The sequence below is a fragment of the Cyrtonyx montezumae genome, unplaced genomic scaffold (assembly GCF_038088225.1).
Source record: "Cyrtonyx montezumae isolate F1298 unplaced genomic scaffold, pur_monq_1.0 scaffold_3, whole genome shotgun sequence".
In the NCBI taxonomy this organism is placed as follows: domain Eukaryota; kingdom Metazoa; phylum Chordata; class Aves; order Galliformes; family Odontophoridae; genus Cyrtonyx; species Cyrtonyx montezumae.
The window spans coordinates 155,330,993-155,347,713 of NW_027072034.1; the positions used below are offsets into that span (position 1 = coordinate 155,330,993).

The following is a 16,721-nucleotide window of genomic DNA, read 5'->3' on the forward strand; positions in this document are numbered from 1 at the left end:
TTCAGACTGGTCAAGGGATAAAAACAAACTTTGCTCAGGCTGGAAACAAGCAAAGCTGTTTAGGGACACATGTTCTAGGCCAGTGTTCAGTTCCACTGAGATTTGTTCTAGAAGAGTTCAACTATAAACAGAGCAGTTTATAGCTTTTGCAGAGCACTCAAAAGAAAGAGAATCATGCCAGTCTAAGAGTTCTGCAGTAATTACGATCAGTTCATTTGGGGATGCCATTTTTAAGATAAATAATAAACTCAAGAAGTAAAGGACTGTTAAAAGGCTATTGCTACAATTTACTCAGCTAAAGGGATGCTTCAGAGTACACAGGGTCCCATCAAACAATTCCCAACACCAAACTTATTCCATTAAACATCCAGCACAGAAAGCTGTGGTGATGGTATATTAATCAGTGGAGCTCATAAAAAAGATTCAGAAAGCCATCTTACTGAATACTGGTTTAAAGAAGTATCTTTTAGGACAACAATCTGTGGTTAGAAAGAGTTTAAGTAAGTTTCTGCTGGAAACTCCAGGGTGATATCTTGTGTAGGGAGAATGCAGTTAGATCATCGCAATCTTTAGCTTATGGCCAGGAAGGAGTAACTTAAAAATCAAAAAGGCTTTACTTCTTAAGTTCTTACATGATTTAGAAACATTTATATACCTTCTGATTAGGGTGTAAGAGAAAAAGTCCTCAAAAGCCCTGTAGTACAACAGAATTAGGTACAGCCCAGCCCTGAGTTAAGTGTCCATCTAATTTGTGTCCAAAAAGTTAGAGGAGATTCTGCTGCTTCATAGGGAAAGAGTAGGGCAGATTTTCTACAGATTCCAGGAGTTGTAAACCCATGATGTTCAATAAATTATATCTGGTAAAAATGGACTGCTATTCCACATAATCTTTACCCAAAATTCACTCAGAACTGAAGCTAAATAGTGACAGTAAGAAATCATTTAACATCTAAACTCTGGTTTAACATCTAAGAACAGATGGTAACTGAGTATCACATCAACCTGCAGCAAAAGCAAGGCAAAGAAATGTGAATAATTTCATATATACACGGAGTATCACATAACTGGTCCAACACAGGAACCAGTTACCAGTGGCTGAGCATCTCCAAATTTCCTTTTATATCAAGTAGAATGGGGCAAACTGAACAAGTTACTGACACCATAAAAACACTTATATCCAGAAGGCAGCTGCTTCTTTGTCTGAAAATGACCTCCCCTTGCAAGGAAGAAAAATAAATAAGTAAAAATAAATCAGTACCAAGAGCTTCTGTTTCCCCAGACTAGTCAAATTTCCTTCTATACAAAGAATATGTAGTATCAGGTAAGTACAGAATTTAACAGCAGAAGTTGTAATCATTTTCTTAAGTAATCCAAAAGAAACAGGATTGAGTCCACATAAAATTACCATTTCATGTTATGTTTAACTATTTATACTAAAGACAAAGCTGAATGCCTGATATATCATGTCAAAAATAAGTTTCAAGAAAGCTTTAGTTGTTATATCTGTTCCATGAAATGAAGGAAGCAATAGACTTCACAGTGAAGAAAAAAACCCTTCTTCCTTGTAAGTATTCTACATTTTAAACAAGACTGTGCCTAAATTCAGAGAGTCCTTGATGTTTTAACTGCAGAAGAATTAAATATTGTCATATTTATGACCAAAGAGTACGGTGGTATATTTCAACAGCATTCATTTTCACATTATGTGATATGAAGGCAGTCAGTCAGTTGAGCTCAGACTGTTGCTTGCACCACTGTATAATTGCCTTTAAGCTGGAATCTAAGAAGAATTCACCCTGATTCTCCACGTTTCCACGAAGAAGCTTTCTACATTGTTATATAAACCAATGGACATACAATGATGAACAGCTCTTCAGTTCTTTCGATGACTATAAAATACAGTTTGGCTTAATAGTTACCCTAAACGTAGCTTTTTCTGCATTTCTTGATTGAATTGTTCCACAATTCATTGCAACACTTCTTGATACCTCAGTCATCATCTTGCTGATTTCTTTTCTATCAAAGGAAAGTTCACAATGTTAGGATACAGTTATGTGAAGTGAGAGCACCAATAAATCATAAGTGCTTCCATGATAAAATGGATATTAGACACAGACCATGTTTCTAAGCTATTTTTGAATGGTATAAGACAACGTTCCCAGCAATAACAGCTCTCTCCCTTATCCCAAACTACTGTATTTTATTCAGTAAAGAACAAGATTTGCCCCCTCTGTTAACCAACTGGTGGTGGCAGAAGTCAGTAGGCAGGATGAAGGCAAGCTGCCTTCCCTCCCCATGGTTAAAAGTAATATTTTCTTGTCTCTGTTATTGAAGGAAAAGAGGAATTGCATTTTTCCTAATATATTTATCTTCTAACTTCTAAATAAGTTCTTAGATGCATCAACTAAAAAAATATATATTTCCATTTAGACTACATTTGTATTTACATTTCAATAGGAAAAAAACCCACAAGGTTCTTGTGTGTGATTTCTCAAACTACACTCACTGCTTTCCCTAAAGATAAAATTAATCAAACAGAGTGAGATCACAGACAGCTTGGTCCTCATCAATGAAAGAAAATACATACATGCATACATAAATATAAGCAACCCATACATTACATTTTATATGTGCATATGTAATCTATGCTAACTACAAAAGCACAGTTTCAGGCACTCAGATGCTAATGCTTTACAGGGATGGTAAGTCAGAAAATTTTCTGGTACTTCTTACCAGTTTAAGAAAGTCAATTAATTTGTGAACATCCTCTCCTGTAGACAGGTCCACAAAATCTTTTGGCAGTCGGTAACTCAGGTATGGACTGGGCTGCACAGTAACTTGACTGTTCGTACAACGGAAAACTGGATAGTCCTTTGGAAAAGGATGATGGATAATACAAAAACAGTGTCTATGAGTAAAACCAGGAAAATCATCGGAACTCCTCCATGATACTGTCTGAGTCACCTTGCAAAAGAGTTTATTTAGCATTCAGTCAATTAACCTTTCACTTTCTAACAACTTTATACTTTGTCATTAAAAACCATACAATTAAAAGCAAGAGTTAAAATGTTCCTGACAGTCAAATACGTGCATTTCCTCAAGGTTTCTACAATGTATCATTAATTTAAGTGTTTAATATGTATATTTATAACAGTGCCATAGCAATGGAGCTATCAGGAAATCTATGTGACTGTGTATATAAAGTTTATAATAATATCCCTAAGTTTCTCTTCGTAGATTATTCCTTTAAACCCATGTTTGTATTATCAAAACTATGATCTAAGCTTTCTGAACAATTTGTTCACTGAAAGTAAAAATACCTCCATAAAACATTTCAAAGTATCTCGAAGCTCTCAATTCCAGCAACAGGGATAAAAATCCCACTTAACATACTATATATTTATGATGCTCTAGAACTGACAAGCAATATAATTGAGAATTGCATGGCAGTAACTTCACTGTAAAAGAAGTTCAGTAACTTTACAAACAGATTGTATGACCAGATTCAAGCTGATGCATGAAGAAAAGTTATTCTACTTTTCATTCAGGCTTACACCAGACAAATTATGTAAAGCATTCGGCACTCAGAAAAAATAAATCCATAAAACAAAGTTAAGGTGTTCCACAAAAAGCTGGAACTAGGAATGTGCTTTAACAAAGGAGATGAAGTTTTTAGCAGAAGAGTTTGCTGGATTTTCACGCACCACGAGACTAAGAAAATAGTTCAGTTTATTTCCCTTTCAGTGTGTTATGAAAATGGTGGTGGAACTAAAGCAAAGCTCAAATAAGCTCAATAATGTCACGTCAGTTACAGTGACAAAGAGAAGCCCACAGTGTCTGACTAGTCATCTCAGAAAAATAGCAAGTACTCCATAAGATCAAGTAACATACTAGCTTATCTCTTCTAGTGAGAAGTGTAGCCATCCAGAGGGATCTGAACAGGCTGGAGAAGTGGGCCAGAGTGAACCTAATGGGGTTCAATGAGGCCAAGTGTAAGGTGTTACACTTGGGCCAGGGCAATCCCAGGTATTTATACACACTGAGGGAAGAAATCCTGGAGAGCAGCCCTGTGGGGAAGGACGTGGGGGTCCTGGTGGACGAGAAGCAGGACATGAGTCAGCAGTGCACACTTGCAGCCTGCAAGGCCAACGATATCTTGGGCTACATTAAAAAAAGGGGTGGTCAGCAGAGAGAGAGAGGTCACTGTCCCAGTCTACTCAGCTCTGGAGTACTGCGTCCAGTCCTGAGGCTGCCAGCACAAGAAAGATGCAGAGCTCTTGGAACAGGTCCAGAGGAGGATCACTAAAATGATCAAAGGGGTGGAGCACCTTTCTTATGAGGAAAGGCTGAGGGAACTGGGCTTATTTAGCTTGGAGAAGAGAAGGGTGTGGGGAAACCTCAATGTGGCCTTCCAATACTTGAAGAGAATGTATAAACAGGAAGGGAAACAACTGTTTACACGAGTTGATAGTGATAGGACAAGGGAGAACAGTCTTAAACTAAGACAGGGGAGATTGAGATTGGCTGTTAGGAGGAAGTTTTTCACTCAGAATGTGGTGACGTACTGGAATAGGTTGCCCAGAGAGGTTGTGGATGCCCCATCCCTGGAGGCATTCAAGACATGGCTGGATGTGGCTCTGGGCAGCCTGCTCTAATGGATGGCAACCCTGACTACAGCAGGGGGGTTGAAACTACATGACCTTTGAGGTTCTTTTTCAACCCAGGCAATTCTACAATATTATGATTCTATCCAGCCACTCAAGAACCCATTTAGATGTGAAGATTCATCTCAGTCACACAAGGAACAGGTTGGAGAACAAATAAAGGACTCTTCCTCTCCCCAAATTAATGAGAAGTTATTTGTTTTCACACAGGGAATGCAGCCTGGAACAGGGATAGAAAAGCACTGCTCTGCAAGTCTAGTAAGTCCAATGGAAGGACAAAGCTTCCCTGGGAGCATTCAGTATAAGGAGGACACAGAAGTTAAGCTTCTTGCTTCTCACCAAACATAAATCTAGAACCTGAGAAGATTGTATGATAGATACCAGAAACAAAGCAGAACTTCAAGCAAATAAAAAGAAAAGCATCAGATTTTAAAATAAATTGGGGAAAAAAAAGTAGAAGAAATTAAAAATGCATTAGAACTAAGTAAAAACAAGTTTCAGGGCATCTTCCTCACAGTGAAGTCAAAACTGCAATATGGGCTTGTATGGTTTGAACTACAAGTTGCCTTGTAGGTATGTAACATTAGCAGGTGCTACTTACTGAGATTAACTACGGTCAGAAAGATTGATTCTACTCACAGAGAGTTTACAATTTCAAGAGCTGAGGACATCCATTTATTTCAACGGGATTTGCATCTGAATTCAGTTAAGAAAAAGAAGCAGCAGAGGCCATAATGCCTTCTGGATTTGCTAGCCAGATTTCCTAGCAGTAGAGCTGTACCTGTTCTGTTGCTTCTCCTTCACTCTGGTCACCTTTCAAATTTCTCCCAGAGGTCAGTTCATCCCACGTAAACAGCAGTGAGTCTGTTACTTCTCCAAATGGATTAAAATCTATTAACCAAATCTTACCCTGCAATGTAACAACAGAAGAATTAAAACAAGTCACATAGTTTTAAATAAAACCAGAACACATATGCACTTATACTACTGTAATCTGCCTGGTCTTTAGACACCAAAAAAAAAAAAAGATTTCAAAACTGAAAGCATTTGTTCTTACACACTGAAAATACTGTAACATACTTTATATTAGGCAAATAGTTTTAAAACACAAGCTCTGACTTAATGTTTTTATTATTGCCATTATTTTAGGCAAAAGATCAGACAGAGCTTAAATAAACTGAATTCATCTCTACACAAGGTGCAGTTCTACACAAGGGAGAAACCACAGAAGTCCTCCATGATCCCTAGACAGCACGAACAAGGAAGAGAAAAAAGAAATAGAAAGAAATAAAACCCAGGTATTTTGCTTTTCATCAAAAGTCATCTCAGCACTACTATACATTCAGTAGCCTACAAGGACTGCTGCTCTCGTCTTGTCTCAGAAGGGAATGCAAAAATACAGAGGAGGTCTGCAATATGCTGGTGGAGATCATGAGAGCTGCAAGACGCTGCATTGATATAGATTAAAAAAAATCCTCAAGGGCATTTTTAATATAACCCCTAGTAGTACAGACTCATTTCTCCTGCCATATATTTAACATATTCACATGTCAAACAGTTCTGGTAGTGTGTACAAGAGCATGCCTACTTTTCAGCTGAAGAATATAAGCAGAGAGAATAACATGATTTATTAAAGGTAACAGAAGTCTGCTAAATAGCAAGAAAGAGCTTGCATTCCTTAAGCCATCTCAAGGTAGCCATGTACTGAAGTGCTCTTCTTATCCAAGGAAGTGTCATCTAATAAAACATAAACTTCATAATGAAATATGAATTATTATGAATAGCAAAACACCTGCCACATACAGAAGAAATCAGATCTATTAAATAGGGAGACAAAGATTTCTGAAACATCAGTGGGATTGAAGGGATTTATTTTGTTTATTAAAGGCTAACTGGAACTGGAAATCACACCTAGGAACCGTGCAATTACTAAAAACTTATTTTGCTTTCTTTCGCTCCCTCTCCTTCCTGCACAATCTTCTGTCTTTAAAAGATCCTTCCTATTTTGATGCAAACTTCAAAGTATCTTCAACGATTCATACTACAGCCATCTGTTTTCTAACACATGGATTCCTTTGAAGCCTTCAGTCGTAGAGTAACATGGAGTCTTCCACCCACACTGCCAAAGCCACGCTCACAGGCATTGAAGTGTTGTAGAGTAAGAAACGAATAGAAACTCGTGCAGCAGCAGAGAAGAGAAATGCCAGAGGCTAAAAATGGTCTGTCACCATCTATACTGAGTGACTAATGCAGCTCGGGGGAAGTCCCACCACAGATGAAACCAGCAATATTTCTTGTAAATGGGAGCTGCACCAACCCAGCAACCTGGCTGCATACAGACCTTCACAGGTCTCCCTCCTCTCTCAGGGTAGATCAGTGGGGTCCAGCTGTCCCCAAGGATGTTTTAAGAACTATAACAGTGGTGCTAAAACCAGACAGCTACAAAAGAAGCTGGAAACTGCAAGGACACAGACCTGAACTGTTTCTTCCTTGCACTGGAAAAGTAAAGAAGGCAGATCTGCGTGGCTAAATAGCAAAACCTCTGAACCAAAATTGACACTATCATCAAAGAAAGCAAAGAGGGGCAAGCTCTGCTATCACTTTCCATCTCCATTCCTCACAGAATCACGGTCACAGATTTTCATTATAAGCAACATTTTGCTAATGGGGACATCTTGTTAGCTCCAAAGGCATCACGAGAAGGAATCTGAAATTTAGATTCATTCTATCACTCCAGAAAAACAAGTTAATGAACCAACATAATCACAGACAGAAGCAATGGCTGGCAAAGTTCATTCTGCAGTCCAGAGAATCTTTCTTTGCATCAGAAATGTTTACACTCAGTAAAGGATTTCCCCATGAAAGGCTTTCTCAGAGACTCTTCCTCACCCCAAATACATGAAACTTGTTGGTTGTTTTTTTTCTTAAATAGGAATTCAAGATTGTTCCCTTAGGGAAGAAACCTGAGAAAAAACTGAAAAATGTTTCTGACTACTAAAAGCAATGTCTGGTTTCTGTGAGCACCCCAGCAGCATTTCTCTCTCTCTGCAGACAGTGGTACTCCATCTACAACACCTCAAGACCATCTGAAACCTACACTGAGCTCCATTAGTTGCAAATTGATGAAAAGTGTCAAACAAACTAAATGGCCTTTCTCAGGTTTCATTAAAGGGAATGTATATAGCTCTGGGTGAGTAACTAAACCATATTTTCTCAAGATTAAATACTCATCCAAGTCCCACTTTGAATTTTCTAAATGTTGTTTAATGCACTATGTATCTACAGAGCAGTAGTAAAGCTATTTATCTGTAGTCTTCTGGCATTAGTAATCTTTATCATGAGGAAACAGAAATGCAAAAGCCAGAGAAGTAAGGCTGTTCTTACCTGGAGAGGAAAAAAATCATGATATTACATAGCAATTTTTTTTTCCTCGTCCTAAAACAGGAACCAATAGATTTACCATATAGTGACAGCTTCATGTTTTGTTTTTCTAAAGCATTCAGCAGTATGCTGCTGAAAGGAAATGCATATGACAAAGAGTGTTTAAAGGAAGTTAAAAGATAAAATGCAAACCAAACTGTTGCATTTCCCTAGCTCCAGCTGCACCTGCAAGCACAGTGACAATGCTCAACAAGCAGATAGATGCTAGTGCTGCTTTGCATGCTAACAAGAAGAGCTGTGAATCTGCAGCAGCCAAGCACTTTGCATTGATACTCCATAACACAGTTATGTCCTGAACATGGTTACACGGTGTAGAACTTGTAAAGGTACACCAGGAGCAACAGCAAAGCTCAGGATTGTCAGAAAAGTAGATCCAAATGGAAACAGGCTACTCGTCTTCCAACATGACCACTCCAGGGCTAGGCCTCCAGATCGTTCAGCTCTGAAAACTGTATGACAGCATTTCTGCCTTAAAGGAAGGACTACCTGCCAAGCCAGGTGCTAGCTCAGAAGAGCTCAGTAAAGAGAGAGTAAAAGGAAAGGTCAGACACAGAAAAGTCTGCTCTCAAACCAAGGCACTGCCATCCTCCAGCTCAATATACTGGAAATGTGGCAGACTACTCTGCAGCCTCTCAAGCAACTACAGAAAGCATGTGGAGTGGTTTGCTCTCTTCCACAGCCACAGCAAGGAAACAAGCTTCTCCAAGCTGAATATTTTAGAGTTGAAAGAATTTAAAATAAGCAGACATTGGACATTTCTCTCATTCTGTAGGTGAGGTTGCCATGCAACCAGCCCGAGGAAGAGCATGGGCTCTGGAAATTAATCAGACTCAGCAACACTCAATATTCTTTTGCTGCCTATATCTTACATAGAAAGGGAGCAATGAATAATACAGTTGCAAACCACAGAAGTATGTGTGAAAGGAGGATCTGACACACAAAGGATTATCTGGCAGTTTACGAGACCCGAGGGTAGAAGGCACTGAGAGTTATCTACAAACAGATATATTTTATCCTGACAGATGAAGAAACACTGTTCATTTGAGATCACAGAGGCTGAAGCCTCTTACTTAAATAAACTGTCTTCACACTTCAGCTGTGAGGCAGAGTACCCAAAAGCAGGACTTGGTTAGATGCTGAAGCACTGCTCCTTGTTTCATCTGATAGCATCCTCTAATGCTCCTAACTTAACTCACTGACTGAATGTTGCTCCTAAAATCAGGCTCTGGATTCCTTTAAGACAGTACATGTGCTGTTAGAGCACAGCTCGCATGACCTATTTCTGTTGACACTAGGAGAGAAGGCAGCTAGCATTTGAAGCTAGGATGGGACATTTCTCCCCATTCTGTCACTATCCGGACGTTCAATGTTCTGACTTGCTGAACACTCAGAACCACAGCTGGAACAATTTGAACAGGAAAAAAAAATAGCTTCCATCTGCTTCAAATTGGGCATACAACAATCGTTAAGTGTATGATTTTTTATGATCATTCCCTTGTACCCTAGAGAAAGAGTTGTTATTTTTCAACTTCTGAAGAACACTCTGTAGAAATGATTAACTTTGATGAGTTCAGATGCTACAGAGATGATTTTTGGAAGAAAAACTGCTAAGAGTCTACTGAATTTCCTTTAGTGAGCGAAACATCACCCAACTCATTTTTTGAAATATCCTATTAATTCTGGCTGAATGTTCAGATACAATTCTGTCACAAGTATCTACAGTAGGCACTATATAGAGTGAGCAATGCTTCACTTAATCTATCATAGAATCTTAGATTGGGAAGGAACCTCCAAAGATCACCTAGTCCTGCAATGAACAGGGACACCACAGCTAGATCAGACTGCCCAGAACCTTATCCATCCTTGCCTAGAAAGTCTCCAGGGACAAGGCATCAACCACATCTCTGGGCAACCTGTTACAGTGCCTCAGCACTGTAATCATTTTCCTCCCATTGACAGTATCAAATATTGAAAAGGAATTAAGGAACAGAATGATAAAACCAGGTAGCTCTTTTTTTTTTTTTTTTTTTTGCTTGCACCACTTCTAGGAAGATGAAGCTACTCTGATTCCTCTCCCTAGGGTTTCAGGTATAGTTTCCACAGAACAAACAATTAATTACTAAGGAAACAAACAATCTGTTGTTACTTACCCTGCTGTCTCGGTACACATCAAAAACAACTGAAAGAGAGAAAACAAAAAGTTAACCTTGAAAGATACAGTTCCACAGAATATGTCTAAAAATCTCCTGGAGAAGAAAAGGTTGCCGAGAGACCTCATTAGGACATTTCAATATTTAAAGGGAGATTATAAACAGGAGGGAAATCAACTTTTTACATGGACATATAATGAGAAGACCAGGGGAAATGGTTTTAAATGAAAGGAGGAGAGATTAAGATTAGATGTCAGAGGGAAGTTCTTCTCTGAGGGGATGCTGAGGTGCTGGAACAGGCTGCCAAGAGAGGCTGTGGATGCCCCATCCCTGGAGGTGTTCAAGGACAGGCTGGATGATACCTGGGCAACCTGATCTAGGATTTGATCTATCAGTTGGCAACCCCGCCTGTGGCAGAGAGGTTGGAACTTGATCTGTGAGGTCTCTTCCAACCCAAGTCATACTATGACTCTGAACAGATACTCATGTGCACTACGCAACTGGCAAAGACAATACATCTAAAGAACTGCAAGCCAGAATTAGGTTAATTTCCAAGAGGAAGTTGAAAATTTTCAAGAGCTATTGTTAATACACAGATAGAGTGTCTGCTCGGCTTTTTTCATTTAATTCTGGCTTGTTTTGTTCATTTTTCCTCCCAATGGAGATCATCAGATAAACTTCCAGCACAGGGAAAAGCTTATTGCCTACATTACCACTGTTTGTTCTACAGCAGAACTGAGACATTTCACAGAAGGATAGGACTCCACTGTGCTAGACGCTGCACTAACATTTAATAAGATAAAGTTCCTGCTTCAAAAAGATTAGGACTTCAGCAGATAACAAGACAAGCAGGTTGTAGGAACAAAGGGGTCAGTGTGCATGCTGAGGATGAGGCACTGAAAGGGCTGTGTTTAAACTAATGCAGAGCAGACACTGCACTGGTTAGCAACAGCTCTTTCAAAAAACCTCTGCTACTCAGTGATTTAAGTCAAGCTGCCTTGCATAGTTAGATTGTTACCACTCCCATTGGTTAATTAAGCATAAATCTTTGTACCTGCTTCTATCTGTCTATTAGCTCCTGTTCTGCACTGTTAGGCAAACCTTTGATTCGCCTTTCTATCCAACTATGGAAAAATCTACAGGTAGGCACTTGGGCACGACTGCATGCAGAAATTATATCAGCTCAGCAAAGGAAAGAAAAACCAGAATAAAACTCACACGTATGCTGTATTGTCACTTCCTTCACTAATGAGGAAGGGAATACTTCAGCTAACTACAAGATTTCCAAATTCTCCTAAGATAAACTAAACTCAGGATATGACTGAAGAACCCTTGAGCCCCAGCAGCTCCTCAGGAAGCTGCCTGTCAATAGCAGACAAGTTGATAGATCACATCCATGGACGTAAAGCTACTCAGCAGCTCAACCTCATGCTTTGTGCAAAGTTGGCTGTGCTTAGGCAAAACACAAGGCCAAAGCCAGTCACATCATTGTTTTTGACCACAAGGCCTAAAATCTTTTTGCACAAGCTCAGTTACGTCAATTTGAAGTGACGCTCTAGTATTAAGTGCTGTGATTTTCTCAGGAAGACAAGCCCTCAGTGGCTAAGTCAGCAGTGCCAGGATAAGCACAGCAGCCCTAGATTTTTTCCACAGCTGTTCAACTGAACTTGTTGCTTGCACTGTGTACTACGGAAAGCTTTTTCATCTGAGTTTCATTATAAAACAATGCCTGTCAGCTTGGAGCAAGCCTATTGCAGCAGTGATCGTTAATCACTGAGGCTGAGTGGGATTTACAAGCCCATTAAAACTGATTGCATATTGGTGACTAATTTAGGACACCGACAAACAGCAGAGAGGAAAACTTGCACTGTTCCTTCTTTAGGGACCACCTGAGAAGACATGTGCTGCATGCCAGTGAGACTGGAGTACAACTTTACCTGGAATTGCTCAGAAGGTGAGGATCAATGGCAAGCAACAGTACCTCTGGAGGACTGCTTTCATTGGGCTCCTATGAAAGGATTCTAGAAGGTTCTAACACCATTTACAAGTATTTAAAATGCATTTGCCCATCTGTTATCTTACTGCTCCAACACTGCAGTGCTTCAGCTGTTCTGACTCAATTCTTCCATCTGGAGATACTAACAGACCAACTGGAAAAAGCAGAGCAAACAGCACTGAAAGCCCCAACGAAGCAAGGAGCCAGGGAAAGAGCTACAATACCTTTCCTCCTGAAGGCAAACAAATGCAGACTTTCATTGTTCAAAACACATATGCTGCTAAACAGTGGATTGAGGGATATGGCTTTGGGGGGGAGGCATCGGAAAAAATAAACCCTGCAGAAAATGTTTTCTGTATGGCATTTCTCTGCAGCAGGATGAGTTACCCATGTTTAGTGCCCAAGACCAAAAGGTTAACCAGTCTCCACCCTAGAAGGTAACCCTGAAACCTCCTTTCCCTAGAAGGTAATTCAGACAGCACAGTTTAACCTAGTTTACATAGGATACCACTTCAGATCTTTCAGTTCACTAGGCAGCAGTTTCAGAACTGAAATCTGGGCATCAATTTCTAAAAATAGTGTCCTGAATTTTTACCTATCAGCTGAATACATATGGGCTGAAATTATGTTGGGACACAGAGGAAAGTTAAAACAGTAATCATAATGTCAGATCTGTATGACTGATTTTGCTTTAAAATGTTAGGGCAACAGATCTGATAAATTAGTATAGTAATTGTATGTATTATAGGCAGACTGAATTAAAGGAATTGTGCAGAGCCACATTTCTTAAAATGTTAATTAAAAAAAAAAGACTGGCATTAGAAGGAATCCTTTTAGAAAGTCAAGACAGAACAGATCTATTTGAGAGCCACTGTTACTCAGCAAAATCATTAACCATGCTCAAAGCTTACCTAACAGTTGAGTAGTCAGACTTTTATGAAAGACAATGCAACTGACAAACAATTCTTACATGTATGTATTTTACTAAATTGAAGGTTGGTCCACACCATAGCAATTTAAGTTTCTTCATCTTATTTTTTTACCCATCCTGATCACATATCACAACAAAACACTTAGTTTCCTGACATGGCTTAGTGAGATAATTTCTGATAAAAATTGCAAAGGATTTCATATTTAGAAACTGAGAATTAAATTAGTTTGCTTAGATGTAGCAGAACCTCATCAAATACCATTCAAAAGTATGATGTACAGCATTTTGTCTGCTCAACATTCTAGTAGAAATTTGTTTACATTCTTGAAAATAAACTTCCAGATCTTTTCTTTAGAGTATTCACCAATCTTTAGGAGAAAGTGTCTTTATAAATATTTTTTCCTCACTACTGAATGCCTTTTGTTAAGCATTTCTTACCCCATTACCCAAATGGTGATTTTTTCTTATTTAGAAAGAAGCATAAGCGGGGGGGAAGCCTTTGAAGAAAATAAACAGCAAGTAAAAATACAAGTAAACAAAAAAAGCTTTTAAGTCTTTGTGACTATGAGTGCAGAATGTCCTTAAAAACCTTCATCAACACCCTCCTTCCCTCCCTATGCTCCATTTTCTAACTGAAGTCTTAAGATACTTACAGTCTTCATCCAAGAATTTATACTGTATATGTTTCTTGAAAAACTCCTGTATTGATCTACAGATCTCCTCATGCTGCTTAGAGATATGGTCATAGTACTGAGTGTAGTCCCTCTGTGATATACCTGTCAAAAATCGTAATTATGAAGAGCTTTAAACACAGGAAAAATAAATAATACAAAAAAAAAAACAACACACTGAACACAGTTGTCAGAGCACACATTATCATCTCTGTCTCAAAAGACAGGGTTCTCACAGGTTTCAATCATTAATAATGACTTCTTGTTTGGTTTTACTCTCCAGTACTGGAAGCACTGCCATTACAAACTTTCTCCTTGCACATCTCTGCTTTATGTTTGCTGAAGCTTAGTTTATAAGCACATATTCTCACTACTTGTAAGTGAGTTTCATAAGTAATCCTTGCCTGAGTTTAAATTTCCAGTTGTTGTCCTGTCCTTTCAGTTTCATTCACCCTGTTAACTCTGGTGAAAAATCTTTTGTTCAGCACTTCCATCTGGAAGAGTGAAATGAAAGGGGGAGAGGCCAGGTTCACTAATTAGCAAAGATGATAGAACTGAATGTACATAAAGATTCTCATTTAACCTACTCATAAAACACAGAATAATGCATACCTGCTTGATATGACACTGGAGTTGAAACTTTAAGCCCTAGAATGAACAAAATGGCATACAATCTAGTATCTCTGCACCCATCTTGAGGGCTTTCTTCCATCTCTGACTAGAAAAATTGGCCCAACTACAGCACAAGCACTTCGTTTCAGGAATTTGTTTGAATACAAGATGTTAGCTTATGTCGACATCAACAGGATTAGACACTAGGCTCTTAAATGACAAAAGTTCTCATACAGGATATGGTAACATGAGCCACTGCAATACTCTGCTGGACAAACATCAAACTAAGACCTATGTCTCACTGCAGAGTGAGTATAATATTTATGGAGAAAAGAGCATCTATGTACAGGTTCATAGAACACCCTGGACAGGAAGTAAATTCCTAGTGATTGACTAAGGTGGGACAGGATGGAGAGAAATTGTTGACAGCTCCTAACAGGTACAGAAAGGCACATGCTGTACTCGCATACAGAAATTGTGCTGAGAAGGCTTCAGGAGAAACAATGAGGAGTAGATAATATCCCTTTAACAATGCATCATCGTGAGGAATCCTGGAAACATCACTTTTATGTCCCTTTTCTGGTGCTTCTGAATATGTAGGTATGAGACAAAAAGTGAACAAACTTGCTTTTATTTTAGTGAAAAAAAATATCACTTTCCTTCCTATTAATCCTGGATTACAGCTTTGCTACATTAGTGCTACAGTACTTCCTCGTTAGAAGAGTTCAAGCAGAATGGTTCTTATTAAGGACCATTATGAGGTCCAATCCTATGCCATTTTCATTTATGTTCATTTTTAAAAATCTCACAGTAGCCCACATCAAAAACAATTCAAACAGTTTTGGCTCTGGAGTTTCACAGACTCTGCCTGAGATTAAACCCCTCAGTTCAAGCACCTGTATATGCAGCAGGTGTCTAGGCTCTGGCTCTTGTTATAGCAGAGGCTAATCAATATATCTAGAGGAATACATGGAATATAGTTTGAATTCAGAAACATGGTACACCTGTGGATGTATTCTGACCTCCGTAACTTTCTGCACTTAATATCCAAGTGTGGTCACATTTAATTAACGTACCAACCAACTGCTTCTGAATTCGTTCTGCAAGTTGGATGTGATTAAATTCTCTCCTGAATATAAAGGAATCCCTTATAAAACAGCCTTTGGGTGAAGTTTTCTGAACTGGCAATTAGATCTGTAATATCAGGCTTACTATGTCATCAGGCTTTCAAAGACTGTGGAGAGAGAAAAATGGCATGCCACACTTAAAATTACAGACAGAAGAAAAACATTAATTCCCAAATTGAGTGTAATAAGGAAGTGCCTTCAGATTCTGCAGATTTAAGTAATCAGAGAAACTTCTAAGAACTCCATCTAATAATTTAATCTCTAAGATAATTCTCACCTATAAGCTTGCTTTCCTTGACAAAGCATCTGAATTCTGCACCAGGAATTAGTTCACACCACTTGCGAAGAACAAGCTATAAAGGGAAAACAAATGACAAAATACTGTTTCAGAAGGGTAACTTTTTTTTTTTAAACAGTGATGTCTTCTAGATCTTTCAACAGTTTTGCTGCAATAGTAAGACAAATCTCTGATGTTAATTCTGATATAAGACAACAAAACAATCTTAACCTGCAGTTCATACAACCACAGAATGGCTTGGGTTGGAAGGGACCCTAAAGATCCCATGGACATGGGCAAGACTGCTACACACCACATCAGTTCATTCAATTATCTTAGGAAATACTCAAAAACAATTTGACTTAGTATTAATTAATACATGATGAGAATGTAAAAATAAAAATTATCCTAATAGGTAATAATTTCTCAATTTAGAGCCCTCTTCTCTGAAGGCTGAAGTATTTAAATGCTGATATTCAGAAAACAATGAAATAAATGCCACTTCTTCCCAGAATTACACATTTGGAGTATGCTATGTCAGTATGTTCATCTGGAGTTCCACGTTTCAAGACCCCTGAATTTATATTTATTTATCTATTACATTTATAAGCTCTCTGTGACTGGTCACAAATAGGCCACTAGTGCTGACTACATCAGATGGCCACCAAGTCCTTCACAGGAATGGCCACCAAGTCCTTCACAGGAAGGTGAGAAATTGTTAATTGAAAGAAGAAAGTTCAGACTGGTCACAGGAAGAAACTTTTTCACCACGAGGATAGTTCAGCATCTCAACAGTCCCCTCAGAGGGGTGGGATAGCCCCCATCCACTGAGGTTTTCATGACCACAATTGA

General features: G+C 38.7%; 1 protein-coding gene across 1 annotated transcript in view; it reads right to left on the minus strand.

The window, feature by feature from the left end:
* Positions 1-625: 625 nt before the first annotated feature.
* Positions 626-16,721, minus strand: part of CDC123 (cell division cycle 123) — a 34,049-nt gene continuing 17,953 nt past the window's right edge. Inside the window, exons 8-13 of the mRNA XM_065743720.1 lie at positions 15,870-15,945; positions 13,836-13,958; positions 10,256-10,284; positions 5,446-5,574; positions 2,734-2,871; positions 626-2,016 (exon numbers count right to left, since the gene is read on the minus strand). Coding sequence (XP_065599792.1) covers positions 1,990-2,016; positions 2,734-2,871; positions 5,446-5,574; positions 10,256-10,284; positions 13,836-13,958; positions 15,870-15,945 — 522 coding nt within the window. The 3' untranslated portion in view covers positions 626-1,989. The remainder of the gene's footprint in view (positions 2,017-2,733; positions 2,872-5,445; positions 5,575-10,255; positions 10,285-13,835; positions 13,959-15,869; positions 15,946-16,721) is intronic.